Consider the following 13,695-nt stretch of genomic DNA (forward strand, 5'->3'; position numbering starts at 1 on the left):
GGGAATGGGCGCTTGTCCGGCCATCTGTTTTTTTATATAAATGTACTTTACCTATTTTCTCAGATCTTACAAATTTGGGAACGGGTGCTTAGTGTAAAATTGACGGATGCGCGACATTCTACGGTAAGGGGAGACATGGGTCTTTGATGTAAAATAAAAATTTCTAAAGCAACCTCCTTTTGGAAGAACAGTGGCTGTTGGGGCTAATTGGATTGTCATTTCATAAAACATGTGTGTGTGCAGCAAAAACTAGGACGAAGGGAGAATAGGACACAAACTCCTTGTTTGTGTTCTTTCCTTCCTTCGTCCTTGTCTTTGCTGTGCACACGCCAGTTTTGTGAAATTCTTTTGGAAATAGTAGCAATTGTGAAATCTGCAGCTATTGACTTTTAAACCTACCAAGCTTTTAGTTTTGTAGATGTATATTTGAGCTTTAAATCAATTTATAATTTCTATGCAGGCTGAATTTGCATTGATGCTGGCTCTATAACGGCGTCTTCTTGAAGCATAAATTTTGGACTTGCAGATTAGCAGGCGGGATATCTTAGCATCTATGGCAGATAGAAATAGAACATTTTTGCAACGTACAGTATAGACCACTTACAACGTAACCGCTTATAGTGCAGGATCGGGTATAACGCGGATTTTTTAAACCACCGGTTCGCGTCCCATAGAACTCCATGTAATTACATACCGCTTAAAATGCAGGCGCGCGAAGGGAAATACCGGTTATAGTGCGGTTTCTGGAACAGCCCGCCGACCGGCGCAGCGAGCACGCTTCCCTCAGGCTTCCCTGTGTGACACTAGGTAACGGCGCTAGCCGCAAGCGGCACTCGCGGGGCACGGAGGTTGCTCGAAGAAGCGGGGAGAAGCGAAGAGAGAGGCTTCAGTTGCCATAGCGACGGAAGGACGCACGCACGTGTCTTTCACGTGCGTGCGTCCCTCCGCTGCGTTGCAAAGGTTGGAAACAACCGGAACGACAGACCAATCGCAGGTCGAGGAGATGTGTTCGCGCGCGTTGCATGCCGGTCGCGTGCCGGCTTCTATCCGCAAATATGGCGTCGGTTTTGATTATACAAACGAGAGTGCGAGCAAGAGGGGACTCCCCTAGGGTGCCTTCATGTGCGCTTGAAGGCTCCCTAGACTCCCCCTTTTCGTCTTCTTTAGCTGTTTGGTGGAATGCGCGATTTATGAGTTGAGGAGGAAAGCTAAACAGGAAAAAGTTGGAAAAGCGTTTCATGACCCCTTTAAGAAAGAATTCAACATGGAAGGACAGAACATGTATAGCAAAAAATGTGCTGTCTGTTTTCTGTCCTTCCATGTTTAATCCTTGTTTCAACGCGATAGTGTTTAGGAGCTCGTGTCGCAGAAAATTCGGTTTCGGTGGAACCAAAAAATCCCATAATGCAACATGCGCATGTGGCTGTGACGTCATGACCCTATCGACTCGCTAATTTTGGCGGGAAAATTTTTCTCTAAATCCAGTGGAAAATTATCCCACCAAATTTAGCGAAAAATATCCCTGCCAAATTTAGAAAAAACGTCTCCCACGAAATTTCGCAGAAAATTTTCCCGCCAAATTTAATAAAAAGTTCCCGCCACATTTTGTAAAAAAATTTTCACGCCGAATTTAGCGGAAAGTTTTCCCAACAAATTTGGCGGAAAATTTTTCGTTACATTTAGTGAGTGAATAGGGTCATTTCATCACAGATACATGTGGCGTCATGCGTCACGTGACACTATTAACTAGACCACACACACGCTTGCACAACTTGGGAATAAGCGTGGGTTTATGTGAGAAGCCTTTGCAACGGGGCGTGATAACGCTGTCACATTGAACTCTTAAGGCCCGTTCACACTCTTGCGACCGAGTACGACTGAGAGAGACGAGATCTCTTAAAACTTCTTAAATGTTTTTAGAATGAGGGAACACACTGACATTGTGGCGCCATCTATGCGGTGACCCTGGAACTGCATTTCACAAGAGCGAAGGTTTTGCGGGATTTCCAAGGTCAAATGTGCGTAATACCCACAGAAAGGCTCGTTTATAACATTGACAAAAGCTTTTCGAGCCAAGAAAGAAAGGATAATGCGCGAGAAATAAAAACAAATATGCCGGACCGCCGAGTTTACACTGCTTCCCAATAGATGGTGCCAGTGTGTTCTCTGGTTTAAGAAGTTTTAAGGAACCCAGGTTTAAGAGGTCGCAAGAGTGTGAACGGGCCTTTAAAGGCAAAGCTTAAATGTCCCCCAAGTTTTTATACTATATACCAATGTTATCTCCTCAAAATAGTATCCAATATTAGATCACTGGAATTAATAGTGCATCTTACCTTTTAGCTCTCAATTATGTATCCAAACGAAAAGGCCATACCCATAGAATATGTGAGCTCCACACTGGGACGAAATTGGGTAAGAGTTAACTTTTTGTCAAGACCTTTAAGGAATGGAAATGGAATGCTTTGCCTCATGAGATTGTTTGTACTGCAAATGCAGAAACATATTTTAATGTTTATTTGCCGTGACGCCACGTGTGACGTCACAAGGGTCACGAGTGAAGTCACCCTCGTGAAATCACACGGGCATACCTTCCCTCCCCTCCTCCCCCTCCTTAAGAGCTGCGCTCTAATTCGACATTACAGAGAATTGTAGACGTCTTTCATTTTTTTTATTCCTTTTCTTGTAATCTTGCTTTGTCCATGCAAAAACTTTTTTTTTGTTACACATCTTCGAACTTGTGTGTTACAGCCAATGTTCAATTCAGTTTTAGCACCAGTTTTAGCAGCATTTTAGCTCTTGCTTAGGATTTGGGCCATTACGGCAAGAACCCACTACTGTTGAGACCTGTTATAATGAAGTCGACGGGAATTGGGAATTGGTTCACTGTATCCGCTTCTTCGTTATATCATAACCCATAAAAGTAAGAGGCAAAAAAAAAAAAAGATAATGCGGGCCGTCACAGGTACATATTTATCGTGCCTGCAGAAAGCGTACCACGCTTCCGTGTACACGCTTTCTGCTAGATCAGAGCTGCTGCTCGCCAACTGCGAGAAGCTCCGATCGAGAGAAGATCCTGCGAGCTACTTACGGACCGTGTCGACAGCTGCGACGGCTGTCGCGGAGGATGCCGGCAGTGGACAACATTCTTTACGTTCATGCGCACTTCGTCGAGGATGGCATGGTTTTGGTTCAAGGAGATTGCCTTCGTCTTCCCCGTCGAGGTGCCTGCGGTGCTGAAATTCTCCATCAATAAGTGGCAATGATTCACTAAATCGGTGCTTGAGTGAAGTTACACTTTTGTGCAAGAGCGACCACACCGACCAGCGACGCTGACAGGGGACACGAAGCAGACAAAGAAGCACGCACGGCACGGGTACCGAGTTCGTGCTCAAAGCTTCTCTTTTGTCGGTGTAGAGAGCCTAGATTTAAGAGAGGGGGCAACTGCTCTATCAGGCTCACGTGGTTTGTGGGCTGCATTTGCAAAACGAGCTGCAGCATGCAAGGAGTCAAAACTCAAAAGCATTCACCTCCTGCAAAACTGTCCGCCTCTCCGCCCACTTTCCTTGCCACACTGGCCATGCGACAACCAAATGCAAGCGTTCTTGTGCCAATCTGCCTAGGAGGCATCTGCCATTAAATTGAAAATGCTCTCAATGGTTGGAGTTGCTCCCTCTCTTAAATCGAGGCTTTCTCTGTCATCTCTGCATGTGATGTGGAAAAGCCGCTTACCAGATAAAAAGCGGCTGGCAGACGACAATGCAGACGTTGCCATTGGCAGCCTTTGCAGCATTGTCCGCAGCGCGTTCTGAGTGGCTGCTCAGCCACGGCAGCAAAGTGTGGCAGTCTGAGACTTAGTAAACTTCCGAATTTCAATATTTTCTAAATTATCATAAAACACCTCTTAACTATATCTGCGGGAGCCGCCCAGTTTCCTTTGTTAAAATATAAAAGACAATTATACAATTCTTTGTAATGCCGAATTAGAGTGCAGCTTTTGAGGAGAAGGAGGGGTGGGTGTAGAAGAAAGGGCATGCCCCTCCTCTCCCTCGGTTCCCTCCTCTCCTCCTCGCCTCCCATTTAGCAGAAAATTTAGCGAAAATTTTTACGCTAAGTTTAGCGAGAAAATTTAGTGAAAATCTTCCTACTAAATTTAGTCAGAAATTTAGCAGAAATTTTTCCACTAAATGTAGCGATAATGTCCCCACTAAATTTACCGGGTTAAGTTTCCCCGCCATATTTAGCGGGAAAATTGACTTTACGTGACCTCAACACCTATTCAGTTTCCCCACTAAATTTAGTGGGGAAACTGTGACGTCCCATAATGCAACGCACGTGGTTACATTGACGGCGACGCAGCTTAATACATTGACGGTGACGCCGCTGAACCTGGAAACGGGCGCCTAAGCGCTGCACTTTAAAACACACAAATGCATTGAAAAAGTGCAAATAGGAATGGGATACCGTGGTTGTTTTGCTGTAGCCGCTATTTCGTTATAACCGACTTCGTTATAACCGGTTTTGACAGTATACTCAGTTACACGATAACTTGGTAAACTGTTACGGCCGCCACGACCCAGTAAGAGCATTGGAGCGAGGCACGTGACACCACGTCACGGGAGCGTTTACGCTGCTGCGCCAAATGCAAGGCCTAGAGGATTCAGTTCTTGTCTGCTTGTAAAGAGTTGTCTGCCTGGAAACCAACCAACTTCGGATGAACGTCCGCTGCCGCAGCGTCCGCTAGAGTGGAGAGCTTTTTGGGAACATTTCATGACACAACAATACGCTCAATTTACCCGCGAAATCTGTTGTGGGTGCTGATGCCAGGTCGATGTTTTGAGAGGAAGCGGTTGATTACGGGGCTGCGACCATTCAAACATCGCTCAAATGCCACGTTGTTCTCGGAAAAGGCTTGATCCGAATTAAGTATCATTGAAAAGTCGCATGTCTTCGTCTTTCTTCTGTGTCATGTAGCGTAGTGCCGATAGAGATGCAATCACGCGAGTTCAATTGCCATTAAAAGAAAAGAAGCCCAGAACTACTTTTGTCGCAGATGGCACTGTTGCCGTGGTGGTGACGAGGCCTCGTGACCTTGATCAGGGAGTGCTGTCTTGTGCCCTGTTACGATGCTTTATTGAGCCGCTGGGGCCGCAGCCTCCACAGTTCGCCAAGTTATCATGAATTAGAGTACAGTAAAACCTCGTTATAACAAAGTTGAAAGAGCGGTCGTAATTATTTCGTTATAACCATTAGTTTGTTATAGCCAATGTCCATTTCTTCCCACTATTAGCAAGCAAGGGGAATTATAATTGCTTTGTTATATCCCGTTTTGTTATAACGAGGTTTTACTGTATATAACAAATTTGGGCCATTAGCAAGTTACTTTATGCAATAAATTTTTAAAGTCTCCAGAACCAAGGCTTTTTTTTTTCACTTTCTAAAAGTCCCTAGAGGTTAAAAGAATGCAGAAGAAGGAACCTGCTTACACTTAATGAAAATGTCTTGAGTTATTTGAGTTAATTTTGTTGGTTCCTGAAGGGCATCTTTTCACAACATTTTTCCTCCTGCCTGCAACAACGGGCACATAATGGTGTTTGGTGTGGCATCCTAATTCTCTGGATCGTAACTCCCTCTCTTGGGTACCTTATACTTGAGGATTAAGTTTTCTCATTATATTGTCTACATTTTATTTGACTCCTCTCCTAAACCCTTCTTTTTTTTTCACCCTCGTCCCCCAAGAGCTTAACCTCTTTTCCCGTAAGAAGAAAGTGTGCAGAACCATGGCATCTTTTCCTAGTCTCTCCTCTCTTTCCTTCGCTACACCCCACAGTTGGCAAGTGGGGGAGGCTAGAAAGATCTCCTGCCTCGCAGAAGTCAGAGTTTCTATGTTGGGCTTTGCAATTGAGAAAGCATCCTGGAATTATAGATTGTTTAGAAAACTCACGGCATGCTGGGTCTCCTGTGAAGCTGCGAAGAACCAAGTAACTGACCGTGACCTCTTCTGCCCCGTAGATCTTGGTGCTGGAGCCAACGAAGGTGCTGATGCCTAGCTATGTGACAGTCAACATGGGTGCAGAGGAAAAGTCCATCGAGATCTGCAACCTCTGTATCGACACGCTCAAGGGGAAGTGCAAGCGGATCCACGAGTGGCTCTTCAACGCCTCTTCCATTCGGAGCATCAGGTGAGATGCACGCAAGCTGGAAGAGAAGTGGCATAAGTGGACCTGCTTTTCTGGAAAAGCCACTGTTTCCTATTTTGTTCACACAGTCGGGAAATCTCTGTGACAGGAGACAGAGGGAAGGAAAGCACGGTGTGCAGCGTCAGACATGACATGCTTCCTGTCTGCAAAGGAAAACAGCTGTATAAAAAAATTGGCAGTGACCTTTATCTCCCAAGTCCTATAGTACATGGAATGCAGTGTAGAAGGAGTGAGTGTCTAAATTTGGTTAGAAAACGTTAAAGAGTTGTTTTGGGTAGAACGACATACTGTTTATTACAGTCAAACCCACTTATAACGAACGTGATAGTTCCGCGAAAAGTGGTAGTTTTATCAGTAGTTCGTTATATCTGGACTTGCCTTTGAAACGTTGTAATAAGGATAATGAAGCTGGTATTGGTAGTTTCCCTCTGCCAGCTCTTTATTTAAAAAAAACTGTTTGCACGATACTAACGTGCCTCCATTTCTAACATGAAGGCAGATTTAGCTTTCAGATAATAAAAAAATAAATTGCTGCCAATTCTACTGCTGGCAATCGGGTCAGCTGAACACGAAAAAAAAGAACATGAAGGGAGGAAGGAACTGGTTCAACTAAAACCCGTAACTCGGATTCTACTGCGCAAGTAAAATAATGAAGATTGACCACATACCTCATAAAACAGATTTTATGAAACGCACGCCAACACAAAAATAAATGCCGTGCACTAGTCCCATGATGGTTCTTCACTGTCTACAGAGGTAATTAATACTTTCTTTGATCTAAAGCGTTTTAAGTGCTGGGCTTCCTGCGCATGTACGAGTGCGCGATCGTTGCCTCTGGCAGGGTCGTCTTTCAAACAACAGTTTGCGAGCTCGTTGGGTAGCTGGGATTGCGAGGCCACGCAGTGCTGCTCTGTTGTTATCCTTCTTCGCCAGCGTAATGCCCTTTTGTTTAAATAAAGCTTCCTACTGGATTTTTTTCCCTCCTTCTTAAAACGACAGACCTAAGTCCGTAGATGCCAGTACAGTAACGCAAGAGAATGTTCATGGTACGGATACCAAAATGGCAAACGTAAACAAACGGTCACGCTGATGATGGGGCTAGCCAACTTTTACCGAGCATTGAGTTTTTCTTGAGTTGAATACAGAGTTTGCAAACAGAGAATGAACGAATGCAGCAAGGGGTGAGAGTTGACTTTCTCCTTCTCCTCCTCTTCTCCTTCCCATGCACGCACAATCAGCAGACTACATGACCCCCCGGGAGGGAATTTTTGCTTTTGTAGTTTTGTTTCCTCCCCTGCCACACGGCCGTGGAAATGACCTTGAGCTTCTCCTAGAGCACCGCGCCCAAAATGTAACTCTTTTAGGGGCAAAGCTCCTTAGGGTCTAGCCTTGTCCGTCCGTCCGTCCATTCGTTTGGCGTCCGTGCTCACATAAAAATAAAAAAATGTTTGCGCAGTCGACAGGATTCGAACCTGTGCGGGGAGACCCCAATGGGATTTCTAGTCCATCGCCTTAACCACTCGGCCACGACTGCAAGACGAGTAGGGTGCTCTGACATGTGGTAGTAACTCAAGAGCTGGGGTTTCTGTCATGGATGAAACGTTGCATGTAGCCGCTCAACGTCTATACAGGAGGGGCGGTCAAATGCGTATATAGTCGCGTTAAACTTTGCATGCATTGGCTCAACGTTTATAGACGAGAGGGAGCTGCGGTCAAATGCTCAAATGCGTATATAACCACGTTCCATACCGCACATTCTCTTTCTGACATGGACCGTTGACTTAAGCGGTGGAGATGTGTTCCCACGGCTTCTAGCGGATCCAAGCTGATCCGCTAGAAGAACCACTGGCTCTGCATTTCACCGACCATAAAGCACTAATAATGAAGTCGAAACGCAACCCGGAACTCAGCACTACCTACGAGCAATAAAAAAAAAATCAGCACCATCAGCACTACCTATGAACAATAAAATCAGTATCGTCAGCACCACCAGAGCTTCGCCCCAATCAACATCATTCATCACGTGGAGATGCGGTCATATTTTTTTATCTTTTTTTTTTTTTGCTTTTTTGCGCGCGGGAATTGTTGTTTTTTTTCTTCAGAAAGCTGACTTTGTGTCTGTTGTAACAGTATGATGCTTTGAAAAACGGTTGTTTTATCTGAACCAATTTTAATGGGTAGGGCCTTGAATTCATATATTTTCTGAAAGCTGGTCGTTATAACTGATAGGTCGTTATGTGTGGGATCGTTAATAAGTGGGTTTGACTGTAATTGACGTCACCCTCCTCTACAACATCGTCATGTGCTAGTATGAGTCTTGTGGTAACTAGTGGGAGACATAAAGTATACATCTAAGCCTGTGCACTTAAAAAGTTATGCAGCTAGTGCAGGAGGTAAAGCATTAGGCTGTGGACCGAGAAGTTTTGGGTTCGGTTCCTGGTGGGGCATGACTATACAGGATGTTTCAGCGAAGGCTTTAAAAAATCCCTATAAATAGGGTCGTTAAAAAAACAAGAAACTTTTTCCAGGAAAAAAAACTACCAGCCACGGCGGACGTTGGGGATTGCAAAAACATGAGAAATTGTCAGTTAAAGAAGGAGCAAAAGAGAAAGAGAAATAAAAAAAAGAAAAAGAAAAAAAAAGAAAAAAGAAGGGGGTGAGGCCTAAGCTTGATGGCTGGCCATGGTGTCCAAAGTGACAGCGACCTCCAGAACACCAGGAAAACCTTTGTTCATGATTTAAATGGCGAACACTTTTCCAGGTGACCATGTCACAGTTTTTCACATTCTGTCGTCTGGGCCGCACCCAACACTCTGGTGGACTCAGACCATAGGGACCCAGCGGCCCAGGCGACAGAATGTAAAGAACTGTGACATGGTCACAGTTCTTCACATACTGCCGGGGGTCAGGCTGCCAGCGGTCCTGACTCCCGGCGGCCGAGAAGTACAACACGTGCGCCATTCTTCTTTCCATTCTACGAGGGAGGCGAGGCACTAGCTTCATGCCGCGGCCACGGGGGAGCAGGACCACTTGCGCAAAGATATGCTTCGATAGAATATTGAAACCTAGAAACACGTCCAAATTGAGTTTTTTTAGAATGCTGTAAAATGCTGTACCTGCCTTATATCTTTCTAAAATGGGTTGATTTAGTGGTTTTTGATGATGCCCACAAAGTTTCTAATTCGAACCATATGTTTATTTTCAATAATTAATATGTTATGTAGTAAATTCTACTTAAGTATTGAGCTAACTAGTATGTTTCTTGCAATCCCTGCCGTCCACCGTGGCTAGCAGATTGTTCCCGGAAAAAGTTTTTTTCTTCTTTTCAACCACCTTATTTTTAGCTACTTTTGAAAGTCAGCTGGAACATCCTTTATATTGATTTAATTGTGAGAAGTACCTAGGCACACGACCCCACGTCTCTTCCATTGCCCATGCGAGTTTGTTCTCATTGCAGCCAGTACAAGCGGGACGAGCGCTGCCTGTTTCTGTACGTCCACCAGAACTCGGACGACTTCCAGATGTTCTTCCCGTCGGAGCTGCTCAAGAACCGCTTCTACGAGCTCATCCTGATCATGACGGCCGACCAGGAGGGCATGGTCACGGACATCGACCTCGACCTTGGCTCGGGCTGCGTCCAGGTGACTGCCGGGGTTGCGATCGAGTCGATGCAACCACCCTCCATCCCCTATCCTCAAGGTTGCACCATCACTGGGCAATACCTTCTAGATGGCGAGGCTGTAGTGCCGAGTCTTCAGCATCCACTACTGGAGGCCAGTGCGTGACACAGAAGTGCTGTATCAGTGTCCCGCTGGTACTTGTGTCCTCGCTGAACAAGCAACTAGTGTAGTCACAGCCAAATGCTGATGCAGCTCTTACATCTAATCTGCCCAGTGCTGGCCTCCGGTAGGTGATGCTGAAAATTCAGTGTTATGGTCTTGCTGTCTTAGAGCATTGCCTCGGGGTAACTTCCCGAGACTGGGCCCACTTCAGAGAGACTAAGCGAACCTGCTTGCTGTTCATACTCCTCGGGAGTTAATTTGCTACCTGGAAGTGCTTAGGTTGCTTGAGGCATTTTGAGGAGTGTGCAAATGTCTTAGATTTCACATATAAGATGGATATTATAGAGTTAAAACCGAATCTAGTGAAGTAAGGGGGAAGCTGTGTATTATTTGTGTAAGTCGGGAGTTTCATGATCGAACATAGCGTAATTAGGGCATTTATTTTTATTGTTGAGCTAGGAGGGGGAGGGGGGCAGGCCCTACTCGTCCTTGAGAAAAAAAAAAAAACATTTTGGATGCATTAGCAAGGCTAGTGGCTGCATCACTCAGCTAGCAGCGAATGAGGCAGCAAAGCCACTAGTAACAGAAATATATATATATATTTTTCAGGACAGAAATATATATATATTTTTCAGGACATTGATTTTGAGAATGTTTAGTTCTCATTATCAAATACTGGGAATGTTCTGCAGTAAACTTTCGTTAGTTCGACCTCGGTTAATTCGACTTTTCGTTTGATCCGATTATGTTCAAAAGTCCGGCGAGCGCCCATACATTTCTATGAGAGGAAAACTTTGATAGTTCGAACTCGGGAAGACTCCGCATCGAATAATTCGTCTTGAGCAAATGCGCACGGTCTCACTTTGCATGGCACCACAGCAGAAAAACCATTAACGTACGGCGAAACACGGGCCCTTTGCTGCAAAACCAAACGTCTGCAAATATGCGTTTGCTTCTCTACGCCGTTGAGATGGACCGTAGCGAATGACACGAGCCAGCGCAACCAATCTGGCGTGGAGTAGCAGGGAGAACATAGCACGTGGTCGGGTGCGGAGACAGTGAGCGCTATCAAAGCGCTTTCTGTAGCATCGCGTGCGGTCCATCTCACGTGCCGGAAAGTGCGGGTTCTTTTTTCATTTTTTTCTTTTGTTGTTATTTTTCTGTCGCTGACGGCCTGGCCATCCGGCACCAAAGTCGGCTCATAGAGCTTTCTCTGCGCACGCTCTCAGAGCGCTTTTCTGTAGTATCGTGTGCGGTCCATCTTGCGCGCCGGAAAGTGTGGGTTCTTTTTAGAGCGCAGTTCTTAGGCGCTTGTTTCCGGCTTGAGCGGCGTCGCCGTCGGCGTAACCACGCGATGCATTATGGGTAAATTTCCCCTCTAAATTTAGCGGAAAATTTTCCCCGCTAAATTTAGTGGAAAATTTTCTCCGCTAAATATAGCGGAAAAAGTTTCCCCGCTAAATTTAGTGGAAAATTGTCCTCGCTAAATGTAGCGAAAAAATTTCCCCGCTAAATCTAGCGGAAAAGTTTTCCCGTTAAATTTAGTGGAAAAAATTTCCCCGCTAAATCTAACGGAAAATTTTCCCCGCTAAATTTAGCGGAAAAGGCTTCCCCACTAAATTTAGCGTAAAATTTCCCCCGATAAATTTAGCGGAAAAATTTCACCGCTAAATCTAGTGGAAATAATTTCCTCGCTAAATCTAGCGGAACATTTTCCCTGTTAAATTTAGCGGAAAAATTTCCCCGCTAAATCTAGCAGAAAAAATTTTCCCAGTAAATTTAGCGAAAAAATTTCCCCGCTAAATTTAGCGAAAAAATTTCCTCGCTAAAGGAAAAATTTTTCCGCTAGATTTAACGGGGAAATTTTTCCCTATATGGGAGGTGAAAAGGAGAGGAGGAGGGGCATAACCTCCTCTCCGTACCTTCCCCTCCTCCTCCTCTTCAAGAGCTGTGCTCTGATTCGGCGCTACAGGGGGATTGTAAACATCTTTCATTTTTTTTCTTTTTTGTTATTTTTCTCTATCGCTGACGGTCTGGCTGCTTGGCGCTAAAGTCAACTCGTAAAACTTTTGTTTTTTTTTGTTTGTGCGCGATTTTTTTGGGACGTGACGTTTAGTTACGTTGCTTTCCGGAGCATGCCTTTGGACACGCGTTTTAAGCGCAGACGGCAGCAGACCATACGTGAGTACTTCGGACAATAAAAGGAAGTTTAATTTTAACCGTTTTTTTGCCCTTTTTTTAATTCAATCATTCGGATAATTCGACCAAATTTCAAGGTCCCGTCGAGGTCGAATTAACGGAAGTTTACCGTATTTGCGTTTGTACAGCCTGAAACTTCAGAGGCACATTCTAATGCTTGCATCTCTTAGCCACCACCGAACAAGACAACGAAGCTGTTAATGGCAATGGATAAATTTGGTGGCCTTTTCCAGGGTGAATGTTTTATGCTCATTGTCAGATTCTGGGCACGTTCTATTTGTGTTTTCACATCCCAAAACCTCAGGTGCACATTCTAGTCGCTGCATCTCGCAGCCGGCGACGATTAAGACGGCGAAGCTCGTGGGGATGAACAGAAAAATTTTTTTTTTCAGGACAGTGGTACCGAGTATATTCTATTCCTCATGTAAAATGCTGGGAACGCTCTATTTGCTTTTGCACACACCCGATAACGGTCAGAGAGTGTACAGCACCGTCTACCACAATGGGGGGACCTGCCCTAACGCCCGTTTCTGCTTGGCGGCTGCAGTTTGAGTACGAGACGGACGACCAAGGGCGACGCATCGTGCTGGGCAAGGGCACGTATGGCGTCGTGTACGCGGCCCGGGACCTGACGACCCAAGTGAAGATTGCTGTCAAGGAGATTCCCGAGAAGAACTTGGGCGAGGTGCAGCCCTTGCATGAGGAGATCAAGCTCCACTCCCAGCTGCGGCACCGCAAGATCGTCCGCTACCATGGCTCCTTCAGCGAGGACGGCTACGTCAAGATCTGCATGGAGAGGGTGCCCGGGGGTGAGGAAACCGCCCCCTCCCACTCGTAACCGCTCATGTTCTTTTTTTCTTTTGCAAGAATACATCGACCTCCATCTCGGATGAGTGCGAATTGCATTTCGTTTTGGGCAGAAGTCAATTTATTGTTGCGTAAACATTCTCCAGCTTGGGGACTTCCCCTAAATCGTTGTACACTACAATCTTGACAATTCCAGTTTTCTCAATTCAAGCTCGTGAATAATTTGAAATAACGCGCGGGTTCCATCAAATTCTTCGACAGATGGCAAAGTTTTCTTTGTGTGCATGCAGGGAGTCTGTCCCAGCTGCTGCGTTCCAAGTGGGGTCCACTGAACAACAATGAGCCTGCTATTGCCTTCTACACAAAGCAGATTCTAGAAGGGCTCAAATACCTGGTGAGTTGAAAGGTCTAGCCATACCTATGCAGATGTGCCCTCCGCATAATCTGGAAAACGACACAATAACGCCTAAAACAAAAGGAGTAAGGAGCATGGAGAGGGCTAACGATGAATGGTACAAATACGGGCAAACGGGTAAGCTAACTTTGCAATGGACCTAAGACCAGAAATTATGAAAAGACGGGCAACTACACGCACCATTTCAACCTAAGACGTCATGTGCAGTCGTCAATTTCTTTGCTTTTCCTGATCTCGAAAGGGGTAGAACTTGTGGATAGTGCAGCACAGAGCAAGCGAGTAGGAGCAAAGTACA

General features: G+C 45.4%; 1 protein-coding gene across 2 annotated transcripts in view; it reads left to right on the forward strand.

Moving 5' to 3' along the window:
* LOC8026620 (mitogen-activated protein kinase kinase kinase 15) overlaps positions 1–13,695 on the forward strand; it is a 468,648-nt gene that overhangs the window by 85,654 nt on the left and 369,299 nt on the right. For both annotated transcript variants that reach the window (XM_042291939.1, XM_042291940.1), the window contains exons 14-17: positions 6,010–6,179; positions 9,655–9,838; positions 12,726–12,987; positions 13,276–13,379. In XM_042291939.1, coding sequence (XP_042147873.1) covers positions 6,010–6,179; positions 9,655–9,838; positions 12,726–12,987; positions 13,276–13,379 — 720 coding nt within the window. The remainder of the gene's footprint in view (positions 1–6,009; positions 6,180–9,654; positions 9,839–12,725; positions 12,988–13,275; positions 13,380–13,695) is intronic.

Source organism: Ixodes scapularis, unplaced genomic scaffold (genome assembly GCF_016920785.2).
Source record: "Ixodes scapularis isolate PalLabHiFi unplaced genomic scaffold, ASM1692078v2 PGA_scaffold2__306_contigs__length_199485367, whole genome shotgun sequence".
In the NCBI taxonomy this organism is placed as follows: domain Eukaryota; kingdom Metazoa; phylum Arthropoda; class Arachnida; order Ixodida; family Ixodidae; genus Ixodes; species Ixodes scapularis.